The 16,769-nt window shown below is 49.8% G+C and overlaps 1 protein-coding gene across 5 annotated transcripts in view; it reads right to left on the minus strand.

The window, feature by feature from the left end:
* Positions 1 to 753: 753 nt before the first annotated feature.
* Positions 754 to 16,769, minus strand: part of USP47 (ubiquitin specific peptidase 47) — a 76,641-nt gene continuing 60,625 nt past the window's right edge. For all 5 annotated transcript variants that reach the window (XM_078863543.1, XM_078863542.1, XM_078863540.1 and 2 more), the window contains exons 19-28: positions 16,413 to 16,532; positions 14,404 to 15,562; positions 10,776 to 10,951; positions 8,113 to 8,193; positions 7,256 to 7,371; positions 6,473 to 6,591; positions 5,960 to 6,090; positions 4,933 to 4,980; positions 3,397 to 3,527; positions 754 to 2,194 (exon numbers count right to left, since the gene is read on the minus strand). In XM_078863543.1, the coding sequence (XP_078719669.1) occupies positions 2,029 to 2,194; positions 3,397 to 3,527; positions 4,933 to 4,980; positions 5,960 to 6,090; positions 6,473 to 6,591; positions 7,256 to 7,371; positions 8,113 to 8,193; positions 10,776 to 10,951; positions 14,404 to 15,562; positions 16,413 to 16,532 (2,247 nt within the window). In that variant the 3' untranslated portion in view covers positions 754 to 2,028. The remainder of the gene's footprint in view (positions 2,195 to 3,396; positions 3,528 to 4,932; positions 4,981 to 5,959; positions 6,091 to 6,472; positions 6,592 to 7,255; positions 7,372 to 8,112; positions 8,194 to 10,775; positions 10,952 to 14,403; positions 15,563 to 16,412; positions 16,533 to 16,769) is intronic.

The raw sequence follows: 16,769 nt of genomic DNA on the forward strand, positions 1-16,769 counted from the left end.
CACGAGAAGCGGTGTATAAAAGGCGGCTCTCAGGTCGGCTCGGGGCAGTGCTCTGAAGACGAAGACCAGCTAGGCTAGGACCCTGGGACCCCGGGACCCGACGTCCTTGTAAGGGCCGGGGCCGAGCGTGGACCAGTGGTCGAGACCCGGGTCAGTCAGCCTCCCCTAGGGCACTGCTAGGCAGAGGGCTGAGAGCCAGGAATCCCAGTGTGAGGGCACGCGAGCCCGGAGGCTGGACCTCCCGAGGTAGTGGGAGTTAAGGGGAGTTCTTGTTTAAGATTCGAATAAACCGTGTTGCCTCTAAAAGACGTCTCAAGTCTCCGTGGAACTCACTACACATGTAACAATGTGAGTGCATCATATATACATTGATGCTCTACGGCAGTGTTAATGAGAAGATAGAATTCGTGTTGTGGTTCATAAGTCTGAGCCCAACCTACGATGTCTGTCCTCCACAGCTGTGGCCCTTCAGAAACCTTGCGTGGGTGAAGAGCAAGGTGTAAAAAAAACAGTATCAGAATACAAAGATTCTCAGAGTGAGCCGCAAGCTTTTGCATTTGGCGTGTCCGCGGTGGGTCTCCAGCTCTGTAACGGCATCAGAAGATGAAGATACTCCAAAGACTGAGCTTGCAAGCTTTCGCATTTGTTGTGCCCGCCGCTGTTTCTCAAGCTCTGTGAATCAAGGCTTCTCTCATCGAGGGTGTTTTTATTGTTAACAGCTGCGCTGCATTCGCGAGTAAGAAAACTCGCTAATTTTTCATTGATACTGTTTATTGTATAGCAAATAAAATGGCAAGAGTGACACCATTTTATTTTCCAGGTTATTTCATCCACATGTTGCTCTTTATTCATCTAATATCGACGACTGCTGCCAAGTCGTTGAAACCAGAAGTCATAAACACCAGTAATTACACGAGCGCTTAAGTTAAATACAACGCGAGATGCCAGCCAATCAGCAGTCACAACCAAAACCACATTGTACCTTATTATGGGGGGTGGGGGGAGGGAACACAACAGAGCAAAATTTAACTCAAAGAGGGGTAAAACAAAGACTTGTAATCAATAATGAACAAAGCATGAGCTAGGCTCTCGTTCTGCATGTAGCAGCATTTCAGTGTTGTCTCATTGCCTCGTAATTACAAATCTCACAAAGGGTTTCCACAAACCAGTGACCGTGCAATGTCCTGTAACATATGACACATGTTTAAACGGTCATACTTCTGGGTTACATGAGATGGTGAAATGCCGTGCGCAGTTTCATTTACAGTGCGGTAGTAGTCCCAAAACAAGGCTGAACTGAATGTTCAGCATCACTAGCACAGTGGCAAATGTTATTCCATTGGGTTTTCAGCACGTGACTTACGGCCCATTGCGGATGCATGTGAACATCGTTCTCGGACGTTTAAAAAGCTCAAAATAGAGAGCAGCCGTAGGTTCATGAAAGGATACTTTTTTTAATGTTCAAACGAATCGGTTGCTACTGTATATGCGAGATGATTGTATATGCACATGGACAAAAGAAACAAACATGCCAATTTCACTTACCATTTAAATCCATGCCTTCAATCAACTTCGGTCACACGCGTCACATTTGAAAAGGGTAGCAGCTTTTTGCCTTCTAGTGAAGATCTCAACCCTCAGATGCGGTACAAAGAAAAATCAGACGCAACGTATGTTGGTGCCAAATCTAGCATCAGTTACCGAAGACAAGAAATCACGTCGGGACAAATGTTTTGCGTGGCCACCAAAGCGTAACGTAAACAACCGAGCCAAGTTGAAATAAAACCCAAACAATTTCTTGGAAAAGAAAGGGGGGGCCTGGTACAGTCCTCCACAGCTACATGCCTTCCCTGCTGCTGCTGCTCCTTCCCATCTCTCCCTTTCGTGGCGAATGAGCACCCCAACCATGTCCGCGCTTGCCATGCCGTCCCCGCAAAGGCAATCGGCGCCGCGCCAGGCCTGCTCCCCCTGGGTCTGCGTCGTCGAGTGTCAAGCCAAGCCGGGTCGGGCGCCGGCAGCGGCCGGGCACTACTCTCGCGTGACCCCGCCGTCCACGTAGATCTTGAGGGCCTTCTCCTTGCGCGGCGAGTACGGCACCTGCTGGCCCCCCGTCCGCTGCAGCCGCATGCTCTCCTTCTTCTGCAGCTCGCTGCGCTGCTCGTCCGACAGCTCCTGGATGGCCTCGTCGCGATTCCTACGGCGGCACCGGCGACGACAACAACACGGGGAACGATCAGCGGCGACGGTGGTGACGGCGCGTGCAGACAACGGTAAAGCTACGATGGTAGCATTTGTCGCGTGCGTACGTTTGTTGAACTTTTTCGCACCGTACGTAGCCAACCGTGCTAATCGGATAGCGGGGAAAGGACAACGGCATAGGTACTCTGCCTGTTGGCACACATAGTATGCCAAAACACCTCACTCTGATTTAAAGGGACGTTCGACTAAATTGTACGTTCGTCCGAGACTCCACTGATGTTAAGCAGCACTGAGTGCGATTTGGAAGCTGGGATAGAAAGTAGCTATCCAGGCCCACGGAGACCATATGGCAACACTTTTGGGGCAGCGATCCCTCCTCGTTCACTATTTTATCTCGCCTGTGAGTGTGATTTATCGCAGGTGTAAGATATGACTATACATGTGAGCAGTAGCGCAGAAGTTACAGGCAAGACATAACACATGTCCTGTGCTTGGAGACAATGCGCATTTGTAATCAGATGTTTGCCGTGAAGATATGGGATTCGGTATTAGGTAGGAGGGGGTGTAACTCACCACGGTCCACCAAGTCACAACCTTATCACATTCAGGCACGCAGCACTAGCGCCCTCTAGTGGTAGCAAACCGTGCACGCTTGGCGAAGAAAAGCAAAAAAAAATTTATTTGTTCTAGATTTGAAGTTTTCGTGACTGCAAGGACCCATACTCTTTGGTTCTTTTGGTAAAGTCACGGAGATGAAAGTCACGCAGGTAAGGCCCACTGTGGCTATGTAGCTCTTTTTCAGAAGCGACCTGGCCACAAATGATAGCTCAACGAAGTGGCTTATCACGTGGGTATTTATTGCAGCCAAATACTCGAAAGACACGTTGATTCTAAATGTGGAGGGGAAAACCGGAGGACTCGGCGAAAAATCCACACGACCACAGGATAGGGATAGTATCCACAACCTCCTATATACCAGGTAAGGTCACTAACATCTCGCTACCGAGGCACCAATGCATGCGGTGGAACTCCATGTTCATCTACGGAGGCCAGCGCATGGAGGGGAATTTGAATCTGTCCTCATGAAGGGACTAAACACTGTAGCCACAAACCGGGCAATGAGAAGTGAATCCACATTTTTTTTAACAGGAAGATTTCATCTGCCGCACTACCGTGAAACTAGACTGAATTGTTTACCTGTAGAAGACAACAGCTCCATCGTCGCAGATGTAGAGTGGCCACACATTGAGTGTGGTCACCTTAGGGTTCCAGTCCAGGTCCTGGTGAATCTCGAGCACAGAGATGTCGCATGGGAACGTCCCGCGGCCCTGTTCCCACAACAACAACGCGCACTGCTGCAGGACGCGGCTTCGACAGCCACAGGCAAAGGGTCTTCCTTACATTTAAATGATTACGAGCCTCGGTAGAAGGGAAACAAAGTGAAGTGGGCGCTCTGCTCAAACCACACAAGGTTCTTGGCTCAAAATGAACCGTCACGTGAACTCCGGTCATCCTCGCAGCAGCGGCTTAAGGCTAACCGTCGAACAAACACTGTCACTGCATCGCGCACTTTCAGATGCGCTTCTGCGGCCATCTGCAAAGCTCTTCTTTCCGATATTAGGAAGCCACTGGAGATTCACATTTTAAAATATAAATTGAAAACTAATTTCTTTAGAATTGCTTCATGTGTTTAGTTTGTTGTTCTTCCCCCCTCCCCCCAACCTCCGATTAGCACGGTTGGCTAAGTACGGAGCCAAAAGAGTTCAACATACATGCAAACCACCATGAGGATATGTCTGTGCCAATGATTCAGCAGTGTCAATTCCACAATCACATGGCAGTTGTGAGTGCCAGTCTCCCAAAGGAAAAAGCTTTGACAAATACATGTACAGTAAACCCTTAATATTTGCAGGGACATGTTCCTGTAGAATGTTGCAAATATTAATATTGAAAGCTTATGAGGAAAACAGGGTTAAGGGACGCAAACATATATTACGTTTAAAAATAAACTTTAAAGCTCTACGTATATATTCATGAATACAAGTATTGTACAGTATTGTGTGATTTAACGTACCTTTAATAATGATGCACAGACATTGATAAGTGCAAATATCGACGAATAAAGAAGTAACAACATTATATAATTAGTATCTAGTACGGAATTCAAAACAAATCGTCAAGGAGAGCAGTCGCGCGCGTCAGCAGTGTGGCAGACGTCGCGAGTGGGGCAACTTTCACGGCCTCACGATCCATGCCTCACCCCAGTACGTACACTACTGTACTTCTCGCTGGGTGGTCACGAGCTACGGCCGCGAATATTTAAAACACAGCACCAGTGAATAACGCAAAACCGCGATTTATAAAATGCGCGAATCTCAAGGGTTTGCTGCACAGCCCTTTTGTAAATCCACTGCTGGTCAGTGCCGGTTGCTGAAGGCAGGGAAAAAGACGACATGGGAGCATGTCATTTCTATGTCACATTCATTGCATCGTAATTGCATTTACTAGAGGAAAATGTTCAACGCATCACTTCATATCCTGGTCAAGTATTTTTTGCAATGACAAAGATTTTTTTTTATCAATCCTATCAACTTTGCAAACAATTCTAACTGAACAAATGACAACTGGAAATCCGGTGGTATCGAGCTCATGGGTAGAACCGTTTTCCCGCGTGAGTATTGGAAAACTTGGCGGCAGATTTCCCCCCCGTTTTACACCGGAAAGAGTTCTCACCTTTGCAAATTCAACATCTTCTGGAGAAATCTGACCAAGTTTACCGAGCTGAAAAAGATAAGAAGACACGACACCAATATACAAAGTTATTCCATTGAGGAACGTTGTCGGGGGTTCTCAACAAAGATTTCACTTCATAAAAGCATCCTCTCTATCGAGACCCAACAGGAGGAAGCATTCAAACACCTCTAGCACTGATTGAAGATGCTAGTCGACGCCACACGCAGCTGTTTGACCTCGCGACCTTTTCCCGCTCGCGACGCGAGCGCCTCTGAGCAACGCGCCACGCGCACGCAGAGGGGATTGTTCAGCAACTCAATTTACCGTTTGATGCCAAACTCCGCGGGCTACGTTATCACGGGTAACATTTACACCAGCCGACAATGCAGACAAGGGGGGTGGGGGGAAGGGGGAGGACGGCGGGTGTGTAAACTTTAGACGTACACTCCGGGCGTGTAGATTTCGGATACTTTGAAGAGGCAAGTGGTGGTATAGGTATAACCATAAAGTGGCTAATTACTCGAGCGTTTAAACAATGTGTCTTATGTTTATTTGGCAATTGAGAATTGGCCACAAAATAGAGCACAAAGCTTTCTTATCCGGCCATCCATGGGGAAAGGAGGTGACGGTTAATCAAATACGCCGGTTATCGAGAGTTGTACTTGTTACACAGCCTCATGGCGGTTCTCTGCTGCCGCCGTCTATAGCACATGCCGGTTAATAGAGCACTCCGGATGGTAAAGTGCCGGACTTTCTGTTCCATGGTGTCGGACGTACTTGGGATTACTTTTTTCATCCACGTTGGGATGGTGTTGGTTAGCCATCATACGTAAAATCAATAGCAAGCCATATTTTAACGGACTATTGATCATGACCTTTAAAAGGACACCACGTGTTATTTTTTGTTGTTGTTTTTACTTTGAGATTGCCTCATTTGTGGATCTGCCCACAGATAGCCAGGACCTTGGGGCACACACACACACACAATGGGTTTCCATCCCTGCCCCCCCTTAACCACAAGCTGCACCTTTTCCTTGAGCTCATCCACGCTGTTGCTCTCCAGGACAACCTCCTCGAATGGCTCCAGCACCAGCGTCGAAGGCTTCCAGCGTCGCGCTAGCACAGCCAGCTGGGACATGCACACCATACGCTCTGGAGCTGTGGGAAACACACACACTCGTTACCGCATCAAACCGGCACCGAGGTGACGTGGCCGCACAGCGGCGCGCCGCTCGCCCGCTTGTTGCAGCCGTTCGTGGTTCGAGCCGCCCGTAGCCACCCTGGTTAATGCGGCGCGTCTATTCACCAGAAGATGCGGTGGACGTTCGTCGGGAAAAAAAGACGAGGCCACGTATCGGCGTCATAATCCAGATTTACCAAATACGAAAGATGTTTCGTAAATTAATTCATTTGGTAAAATCGCAAATCAATAACAGCCCCTACGGGCAGGCAATACCTGTCGGTGAAACGGCGTCTTCGTGATATCGTTGCGTTTTAATAATGGCGCAAATACCAAGAGGAGAAAAATAATGATGATTACCTTCCAGAAGTTCGAGGAACACTTCCCAATTGCTGAAGATGGGGATGTCGTCTTCGTAGGTCTGCGTGTCCAAGAAGATCGTCCCGGGATTTTTCCACGTTTTCTTCCGCAAACGGAACCTGGCCAAAGTTGGACGCATGCGCACGGTTAGCCACCTCCCCCCCCCCCTCCGCCCCAACGTCACCAAGCTACGGCGTAGAATTGACAGGTTGAAAGCTGGATTTTTTACGTTTTGATTAAAAGTTAGTTTTTTCCTGTCCAAACGCCTGTGAGACTTCACATAACCTCAAAAGTGCACATAGCCTGGCACAAGCGCCGTGGTGACATCACCGCCACTTAGTGGCGAATGGCGGTTGTTGTTGATGGTACCAATGTCTGCTCGTATTGCACGTTATTGCCATCAGCTGAGAGGCACGTGGACAGATGCGTGCCAGTTGTGGGGAACGGCGGCGCAAAGCTGCGCAACGAACCCGGGCGAACCGAGTTAAATTCCCGCTCACGACCAATAAAAACGGCGCATATTTGAACCGATCTTGGGCCTCCCCTTAGGTCGACTCAGCCTTAAATGAGTCCCTGGTGCAGTGTGTAAACATCAACACTGGGGAGACAAAGGTGGCCGGATGTGGAAGGTTGGCCACCCACCCCATTCTCGTAACGTGCCGGCCTACATGGGTGATCTTCGTGAACAGCAGTAGACCCCGACAGTCTGTTAAAGGGCATTATCTGTCTTTCCCTCACCTCAACACCCAGGTTCAGGGGCAGCGGTGAGCCAAGCACACGTACCTGTCAATGTTCAGGTGCAGTGCACACTGCTGCTGCAGCTGTGGCAGCAGCTCCTCCTTGGATTGCCGTACGGACATGCCCTTGGCAAATACGGTGTCCAGGAGGAACTTGCATGGCTTGGGTAGAGGGCATTGCAGCACACATTGCACATAATTACAGTCAGATCTCGAATATCCAGCGTAATGGAATGGACGGGTAGGTGGTCAGGACAAAACAAATATGCGGATCATGAGAAACAACATGAAAATTAGGCAAAGTGAGTCGAGTAGAATGGGCAGTGAATATATAGAAGGTGTCATCACCTCCTTCTAAAGCAATGGTTGGCAACCACAATAAAAAGAAGAGGCATTTTTTTGGAATTGTGTAAAAAAAAATCGATATTTCAAGAGTTGCAATGCACGTGAATACGAGACGTGGTCCTTCATGAACAACGTCCACGAAGCGGCAGTCCTTAAAGAGCCACATGCGGCTCTGGAGCTGCAGGTTGCCGATCCCTGTTCTAAAGTAACGTTGCTCTTCTCTTTTAAACCACGTTGCTCTCACACGGCCATGTCAAACCGGCGGCATAACACGTCAACAGACAGTACATACAGATTGCCAGTCTACCGAATGTGCAAGCTAACATCCGTCGTACTAAGACGACCAAAAGTTAAAATTAAAACCAGTGGTGAGGTTTGGGTTAGACTCAAGGGGTATGTTATTTTGTTTCGGGTTAAAGGTAGGCTAGGCTGTTCTGCCCTATTAGCTTGACCCCTTTCCTCCCCCTGATTTGCAACTGTGGCTTGTTCACTTATCGTGTCCACTTTTTGTTGCGATGTTTACAGGGCCTCTCAAGACACACGGGCGTCACCACTCACCTCGGGCTCCTTGAGCAGCAGCTGGTAAACCTTTACGCGGTACTCCCCTTTTCTAAGAGCGCGGCCCAGCCGAATGGTTACCTGCACGCGCCACGCACACCGTCAACCACACGCACGCACGCATCCACGGGCACAAGTGAGACGTGTAAGCCTTACAGGACACAATATCCAAAAGTGTTCACGAGATCTGGACAAGTCTCTATTTTCTTGGTTGAATCCCTGCAGTCACGAAAGCTTTAAATCGAAATTTAAGTCTCTATTTGTAGCCTGAAATCGCAATTATTTGTATTGACAATTTTAAAGTGTAAACGCTCTGCGTTTAAAGTAATAGGTTTTTACCCTTTCAAATGGTACAAAAACTGACACCTTTATACAAGGCATCATGTTTGCAATAACCACAACACAAGCAGTCAAAATGCAAACAAAAAGAAACAACTCTGATGATGATAATGATATGCACTGTCCTTGAAGTTGATTGGTCCACACCCGAAACAGATTTTCTTAGAGCCTAGTCTCCATTGGTGTTGGACCAGATGACGCCAAAAGGCGTGCAAACTCAAAGACAGCGCACTATCAGAGTATTGAAAGCTCGGGGTAAGCATTTGTATAAAGGTGTCAGTTTTTGTACCAGTAGAAAGGGTAAAAACCTATTACTATATTTTGCCACTGGTAAAGGAGGTCTCATAGTATGCTCTGCGTTTAGTTTGTTATCCTTCACCCGCATCATGCATGTAACAATCGCATCCATACTTTCCCACCCACTGTCATGCGAGAGTAATGCTCTTTGTATGAGAGTCAAACAAATATATTAATTAGCACGGCTGTAATTTCGCCAACTTATGTGGGGACCAAATTTTACCTGGTGGGTTTTGTTTGCACAGCCATCGGTGATCGGGCTGAGGCCACCAAGCCAACGACACTCGAGAACCAGGTTGAATCATGAGCAGTGAACTGGATTCGAACCCAGGTGGGCAGTAGTGCCAACTCAGTTGCTGTGACCTAAGCCACCCACAGCCATCTCAATAAATAATTATTGAAATACATGTGACTCAAATGCCCTCTAGATTAATGACTGTCCTTGGAGTCAACAAGCTGAACACAACTATAAACACAGCTGCATTTCCAGTCAGCAAAGTGCTATTAAAAGAAAAGGACATTTTTACTGTACTTTCAACATAAATATTTCACCCTGGTCAGTTATGGCATTGTAAGATCATATCCATAGTATTACAAGATGAAATCAGAATGTTGGCTTGTAGTGAGATTTCTTTTCATATGTAACAATCTTAGCTTTTGAATTACAATGCTATAAATGGACAGGCATTGTGGAGGTTATTTACCGTACAGCAACCACAACTTACACCTACATCTACTCATACAAAAGCCCGGCCAGTATTATGTGCAGCCCTCAGGTAGTGAGAAGTGGAAATTTCCACGGCTACCGTTGTCCTCCCAACAATATTCAAATGGCAACAGTGAGACGACCAGTGGATTCGACCACAGGCCTGGATTTGAACAAAGTGACCTTCCACAATCATGAGTCAAGTACAGTGGCCACATCACAACCTCTCCACGTACGAATTATGTGTTGCGTCAAAAAAGATGTCGCTATAGAGAATCTATGCATAGAAATAAGCAGAGCCAAACAAGACTATACAATGGTAAAAAGAAGATAGGAACGTATGCCTGCGATGGCTGTGGGTATCAGCAACGGAAACATATTTACAGGTATGTAGTTATATATATTGATGACACCTGAACCTTGATTATAAGAAGAGGAACACAGCCAATACGGTGGCAAAGTGGTTTCACGACTTATTGGAGATCGCTTCATTGCACGATCAACACATTCCTGCGGAGGGAGCTGGTAGGAACGTTGGGTTGCTCGGTCAATGGCCAGGGTCAACGGCGGCGTGGTGTATTCCGCAAATATGGCCGACTGAGGGTGGGCACAAGCCGGCATGAGTAGGTTAAACGTTGAGTTTTATAAGGGCACCACGGGGTGACCAGCCCCTCCCCACCCAGCCCCACCCCCCACCCAGCCCGACCCCTCCCATCCCGCCCCGCCCCTCCCATTTTTTGATGCACGAAGGACGGACACAATAATCCCGTGAGCTGGTGGAACCAGGTGGTTCCTACCAGTATAATAAGTGATTATACACGTGACTCGTCATAACAGTGCGCTACTTTTATTCATGCGCTAGTTTGCATCAGAGAAGCCTCACCGAGTCTTCAAGACTATTTTGGGAGGATCCTGCCCAGTTTTCTCAGTAATTGGGTGGGGGGGGGGGGGCAATGTTGTTATGTGTGCAATCCCAATTCAATAATTTGCAGGTACATTTTCATCACTGGGATGTTTGGCCCAATACTTATTCCGTTGAACGTTTTTTACATTACATTTTATTTTTACTGTGGGAGCAAACCAGAACCTGAGGGGGAAACCCCATAGACAAGAGGGAGAGAACAAATACCTACGCTACGCATACAGGCGCCCGAGTCGACAATCGAATCCCGAACCCTTTCTTGCTGCGAGGCACGAGTGCGCGGAAGCGTACTTTATCATTTATGCCCTTAAACGTATGTATCTCTGAATGTACGTACTTACTTTGATGTGTGAACTTTATGTATGTACCCGTCGCCCACGACAGGTTTCGCGCGCTCACCCGGTTGTCGTCGGAGAAGGAGGAGAGGGTCTCGTTGAGACGCACGCTCTCAAACTCCTGGTTGTTGGCGTAGACGCGGAAGACCTTGAACTGGCTGGAGGACACCCCCACCACGGGCTCCAGGTGGCGCTTGAACGCTGCCAGCGTCATGCGCTTGTCCACGTGCACCGTCAGGCCTGGGGGGGTAGGGGGAGTAAATGCAGCAATCCGATTGGTACGGTTGGCTATGTAGGGTGCGAAAGAAGTTCAATGCTCAGGTCACCGGGTTAATCGTGCAGCAAACTAACCACAAGAAAGACAAAGATCCCCCGTACCGCCTTAACAGACTGTGGGGCGCAAGTTCTGTTAACGAGCACCTGCGAAGGCCGGCACTGCACACGAGGTATTCGTTTGAGACAGTCGACCTAGGGGAGGCCCAGGACCGGTTCACAAAATCGTCACTGGTGTTGGCCGTAAACGGGAATCGAAACTCGGGTTGCCGGATTCGTAGTGCAGCGCGCGACACGACTGCTCCCCCCAAACATACATACATACATCATACATACGCCCAGTCATGACCGTCCTCCGAGTATCAGGCAAGAGGCCCTGTCCATTATTATTTCGTTCCTAGACAATGGCCAGCTTCAACAGTGCAGGACTGATATTGCTGTGGAAAGCATTAGCCACGGCCAAACATTACAAAGGGCACACACACACCACATGTGTACGCATACCACGCCAAAGGTGAGAGGTTACTGGAGCACATTTGAGGGTTTTTTGTGTTCGTCTTTTTTTTATTTTATTCAGAGCAACACATGACCCTGCGTGCTTGAGAATGGCCCGTGGAATGAGACGTCACATAACTAGTTCTGATATATCCATTAAAGCAACTTCTTAATCCACATAATACTACGGGGGAATGTTTTCCCACATGCCCTGCAATGCACCAATGCACTAATGCAGAGCAGTCAAACCAATATCTGTTACTTTTCACAGCTAAAATGTCAAATTACGTGAACTATTTTTTTTATATGTATTACATAATAATACATAACGTGTATTATTTACCAAACTTTACTCTACAATAATTGCATCAGAGTAAGATAAGATGTGCGGATGCAATTCCTACAACTGTGTTGCATTATCTCTCCAAAAGGATACGTGGCTGAACATATTTGGACCCTTGCACGCGAGAAAACAAGCATGCATCGAGTTTTGTTGCACACTGGAAATCACAGCCAACGCAATTGCAGCTGAAACGAGCATGAAGCCCCGTCGCTTTGTCAACCCTTAAACATCTTCTTGGTTCTTTCGGTAAAGTCACGTAGAAGGGAAGTAATAAAATAATAAAAATAAAACATAATAAAATAATTCTTACGACGTTTCGGCCACAACGCAAGCAGCCGTCCTCAGGTCAAGACCAGGTCTGTCGGGGAGACAGCGTCTGAATGTCTCCCCGACAGACCTGGTCTTCACCGGAGGACGGCTGCTTGCGTTGTGGCCGAAACGTCGTGAGAATTATTTTATTATGTTTTATTTTTATTATTTTATTACTTCCCTTCTACGCGACTTTACCGAAAGAACCAAGAAGATGAATCCCTGCAGTCACGAAAGCTTTAAATCGAAATTTAACCCTTAAACATTTTCACAGACTCCCATGCACCAACAACATTTACATTTTTTATTAAAACTACCCTAAGTTCCCCCCTCCCCTTTTTCTTTCCCCTGCATGTTCGCAATCTCCCTCCATCCTCTCACCCCTCCCCCTCATTTAACGACTCACTTCCCCTCGCTCACCCCCCCCGGCACGATGCCCCGATGTGAATGCGGCAGTCAGTGGGCTCCTATCCCCTCCCCCCCTTCTCCCATGGGTTCCCCTCCTGTTCTTCAAATGGCTCAATCGCGCCGGGCTTGTGGGCCTCGCGAACGATATAGCTCCCAGTCGTGTATGCTCGCCCACCGTACTGTAACTTGGGGGGCCTGCGTTGTTTTGCTACAAGAAAAACATAATATTTGACTAAACGTACTCCAAGTTTCCAGCATTTGCGACATTTCCGCAGACCGCTTCCCTGTGGCCTTGCGGACCCAAACTAAAAGCTAACACCAAGTCAAGTCAATTTATTTTTGGTTTATGCAAAATCAGCAACCCAAAGTGTATCATTAATCATAAAAAAACAACTATTGCAGTTTAAAAGAAGATTAAAAGTAAGTTCTAGACTTTGAGTTCGTTGTTGGATGCAAGCGTCAAGAGACGTCTTGTTGCTGTCGGGTTGGGACTTGAATGCGGCGACGATGGGAGTCGAGCGTGCGGATTGCCTCGGGGGAGGTTGTTCCCGATGTTTGGTGCTGCATACGAGAATGATCTGGTCGCCCATTGGTTTTACGTTTGCTTTTTGGTGGCTGGAGGAGTGTTTGGGTTGAAGAGCCGAGTAATCTGTTGTTTTGCTTGATCTGTACGAGGTTTCTGATTGGAAACTAAAGTCCACTGAGCTGTGAGTTCATTTTCAGTCCACCTCGTAAACACACGACAGCTCATTGAAGCGGCTTACATCATCATCATCACAGAAGTATCCATGCGACCACCACACAGGAGATGGAACACGCAAACTCCAAATATACAATAGGCATCGTCATGGCCGACATCCAACTCATGACCTCCTGCGTGCCAAGTGAGGGAGATAACATCTTCTCGCCAAAATGGTGCCCCAAACGGACCAGAGGCAACTAATGCCCAACTGTAATACTGTAGTACAACTACCAAAGGCGAAAAAAATAAGACTGCTGATGAGACAGGGAAAGTTGAAGTGACCAGAGTTTTCCTGCTAAAATGAATGCTGACAAACTAGCAAATCACTCTGCGTTCTGACGACATGGATTTCTGGAAAGTTATCTACAAACCTTTCAAGATGACACATCATTTCAAGTATTCTTTTCAAAGGCATAGGAGCCGCCACAAGTATGGTAACATCTATAAATGCTGGGACGGGTGCGGCTACTGCTCAGTTCTACCAGCCACCACACCGCGCAACCGTGGCGGTCGGAGTGGCAGCCTTGTAATGGATATCGCGTGAGGATGCGAGGGGTGAGGGCGTGAGGTGCGAGTGTGAGGTGTGATGGCATTAACCGCACTCACTGGCCGCGACTACCCATAAACCATGACCATCTTGGAGCCATCGCCAAAAGAGCCACGCGGTACGGGTTTCATGCTCGAGCTGGGTGTGCGACGACGACACGACAAGGGGGAGGGGGGGGGGGGTTCAAGAGCACCTGTGCCCTGGGTTGCAAGTGCAGCCCCAGCAGCAAAAAGCAGGATTCTAAACGATTAAACTACTATTTTTTATTTTACCAGGTGAGACCCACTGAGCTGTATAGCTGTTTTTCAGAACCACAAATGATAACTAAACAAAGTCGCTTATCGTATGGAACTTTATCGCAGCCATATACTCTAAACGCACCTGGATTCTAAATATGGAAGGAAAAACCGGAGGACAAGGAAAAACATCCACATGACCACTGGCAGAATGTGCAAACTCCAAATATACAGCAGCAGTCGTCAGGGTCGGGATCAAACCCACGACCTCCTGCATACCAGGCAAGGGAGATTACATCTCGCCACCGTGGCGCGGCACAAGCGGGTGCGGTACCGTACATTTGAAGCGGTCTCCGGCGGTCCCCTCCTCCGCGGGTCCTTCCTCGGCACGAAAGAACGTGTAGGCCTGGGCAGCTCCGGCGCCGCCTTCTCTCTCCTTGCCCTCGTCCTCGCCCTCGCTCTCACTGCCCGAGCCCCTCTCTCTGCGCTCCCTCCCCTCCTTCTTGGCTTTGGCCGTGTCCACACCCGCCAGGGATTTGGAGCGCCGGCTGCTCGTGATCCCCGTGTACGCGTCGAGCCCGTTGGGCAGTACCATCCCGGCAACCGGGAGTGCCGAAGACGACGACGACGAGGAGGCGGCCGCGTCGTCGTCGTGCGTTCCGGGGGCTCCGGCCGACGGCGTTCCGGCCGTGCCGACCACCGCCGCCGAGGCGGCGGCCGCCGCCGCCGCGGCCGCCGCCACATTGCACAGCGTGTCGCTGCTGTGGCTGGAGCTCAGCAGGTCGCTGTCCACCGAGCTCGTGCTGCGCTCGTTATTGAGCTCCGAGTCCGAGCGCTCGTCCGAGTGGCACCGCGAGTCCAGGTCCCGCTCCAACTCGGGCTCGGTCTCCGGCGGGGTGGCGCGGCCGTCCTCGTTCTCGCGGCTGCCGGCCGACGCCGACGAGTCGACGTCCTGGGAGGGCGAGCCCGTCGTGGCGTCGCTGTCGCACAGCGAGCCGGCGCTCTGCTCGTTGTTCGTCTCGGAATCCGAATCGGGGGGGCCGACGCGCCCTCGGATTTCGCCGTCGCCCGGAGCCGCCGCACCGTCGGCCGCGCCGGGGCGGAGCCCGTCCCCGCGGTGGGGAGGGGGAGGGGGGGACCCGGCGGTGGCGTCGGCGTCGCCGTTCTCCCGCCGGCGGGCGGCGCGCCGCTCCTGCTCCAGCGAGAGGCTGCGCAGCCGCTCCGTGCTCTCCTCCAGGATGGCCTCGACGGCGCGGTTGCGCGAGCCGCGCTCGGATCGCTCCGAGTCGCGGCCGCGAGCGGCGTGCTCTGCCTGGCTCTCCGCCGCCGAGGCCGCCGCCGCGGCCGGGCCGGCGCGCGTCGCCGTCGCCGCTGCCGGGCCGTCCGGCAGCGCCACCAGCAGCCGGATGGTGTTGCCGTGCCGGTCGAGCAGGCGCCACAGCAGGGACTGCGGGAAGGAGAGCTGCGAGTCTGGGGAGCCGGAGCTCTCCACGAACACCTGCAGGCGGCAACGTGTCGCCACGACGCCGGATCAGCCAACGGAGGCGGCAGCGGCTAGCCGAATTCGTCGAGTCGGGTTAACCGTAGGGGCTCGCCACGAGCGCAATCGAATCACGCATGCAATAATTAATCACGTACACCCCTTAGATGTTGTTGTCGATCGGTTTATCGAAATGCTGCAGCCACTGCATGTAGAAGTGAGAACAAGGAAGTAAGGAGAGCCAGTTAAACTGGGGCACAATGTTATCAATTGACGTATCAAATTGTGACCCCGGATCGTGACAACTGGATGGTGCAGAGAGTGTATATCGCTACTAGGCAGTATCAGCTTCAAGAAATTTGGCTTGTCCACCAGCTGACAGTGGCAGCAGAACCTTCACTTTCCTTTGGTCATTCAAGTCTCGTGTCTCCACTTCAGGGTTAAATTACGTTACTAACCGTATCATGGACATAATAGTGATCTTGTAATCGTGCCAACTCCATCATAATGCCAGGGTAATGTTATTGAATTACAGTATTTGTATTAACGGTAAAACGTGTAAAGCCGTAGTGTAGACCCTAATGTAACTGCAAGACAGATTATCTCAGTAGTGCACACTCCAAACAAGTAGTTTGCTCCTCAATATGTTAATGAAAGGCTGTTCTTGCAAAATATTTCTAAGGATAAGTCAGACACTATCGGCCCCCCTCTCACTACAGTCCACTATTTATCGTTCCGTCACGAGATGACTCATGGCAGTTTTTCATTTCAGCAGACACATTCAAGCTGCGCAGGTCCACCGGTCATCTGAAGGGATTTCACAGCAGCGGAAACACAGCGTCACGGTGAGCCGAAGCGAGTGTCTCGCCTTGTTGCTGCGGAAGAATCCCTCCGACTTGAGTGACTTGTTGGGCACGGACAAGAGGCGAAGGTCGTTGTAGTACCGCTCCAGCACCACGCGCATGCCCTCCACGTCCAGCCCCGTCGCCTGCAAAGCAAGGACGCTCGATAATCTTGAGACGGCGGCGGCGGCACTAACAGGTGCAGCAACCACAGCGCCTCCGATTGGCACGGTTGGCTACGTACGGTGCAAAAAGAAGTTCAACATACATATAGCAACAATCGTAGCAGCAGCAACAACGACCTCTTGCGATACACGAGCAGAAGAAGACACAGACGTGTGGCCATGGATGTGGATTGAGCAGACACATTTACACCAAACAGC

Source organism: Lampetra fluviatilis, chromosome 16 (genome assembly GCF_964198595.1).
Source record: "Lampetra fluviatilis chromosome 16, kcLamFluv1.1, whole genome shotgun sequence".
Lineage (NCBI taxonomy): Eukaryota > Metazoa > Chordata > Hyperoartia > Petromyzontiformes > Petromyzontidae > Lampetra > Lampetra fluviatilis.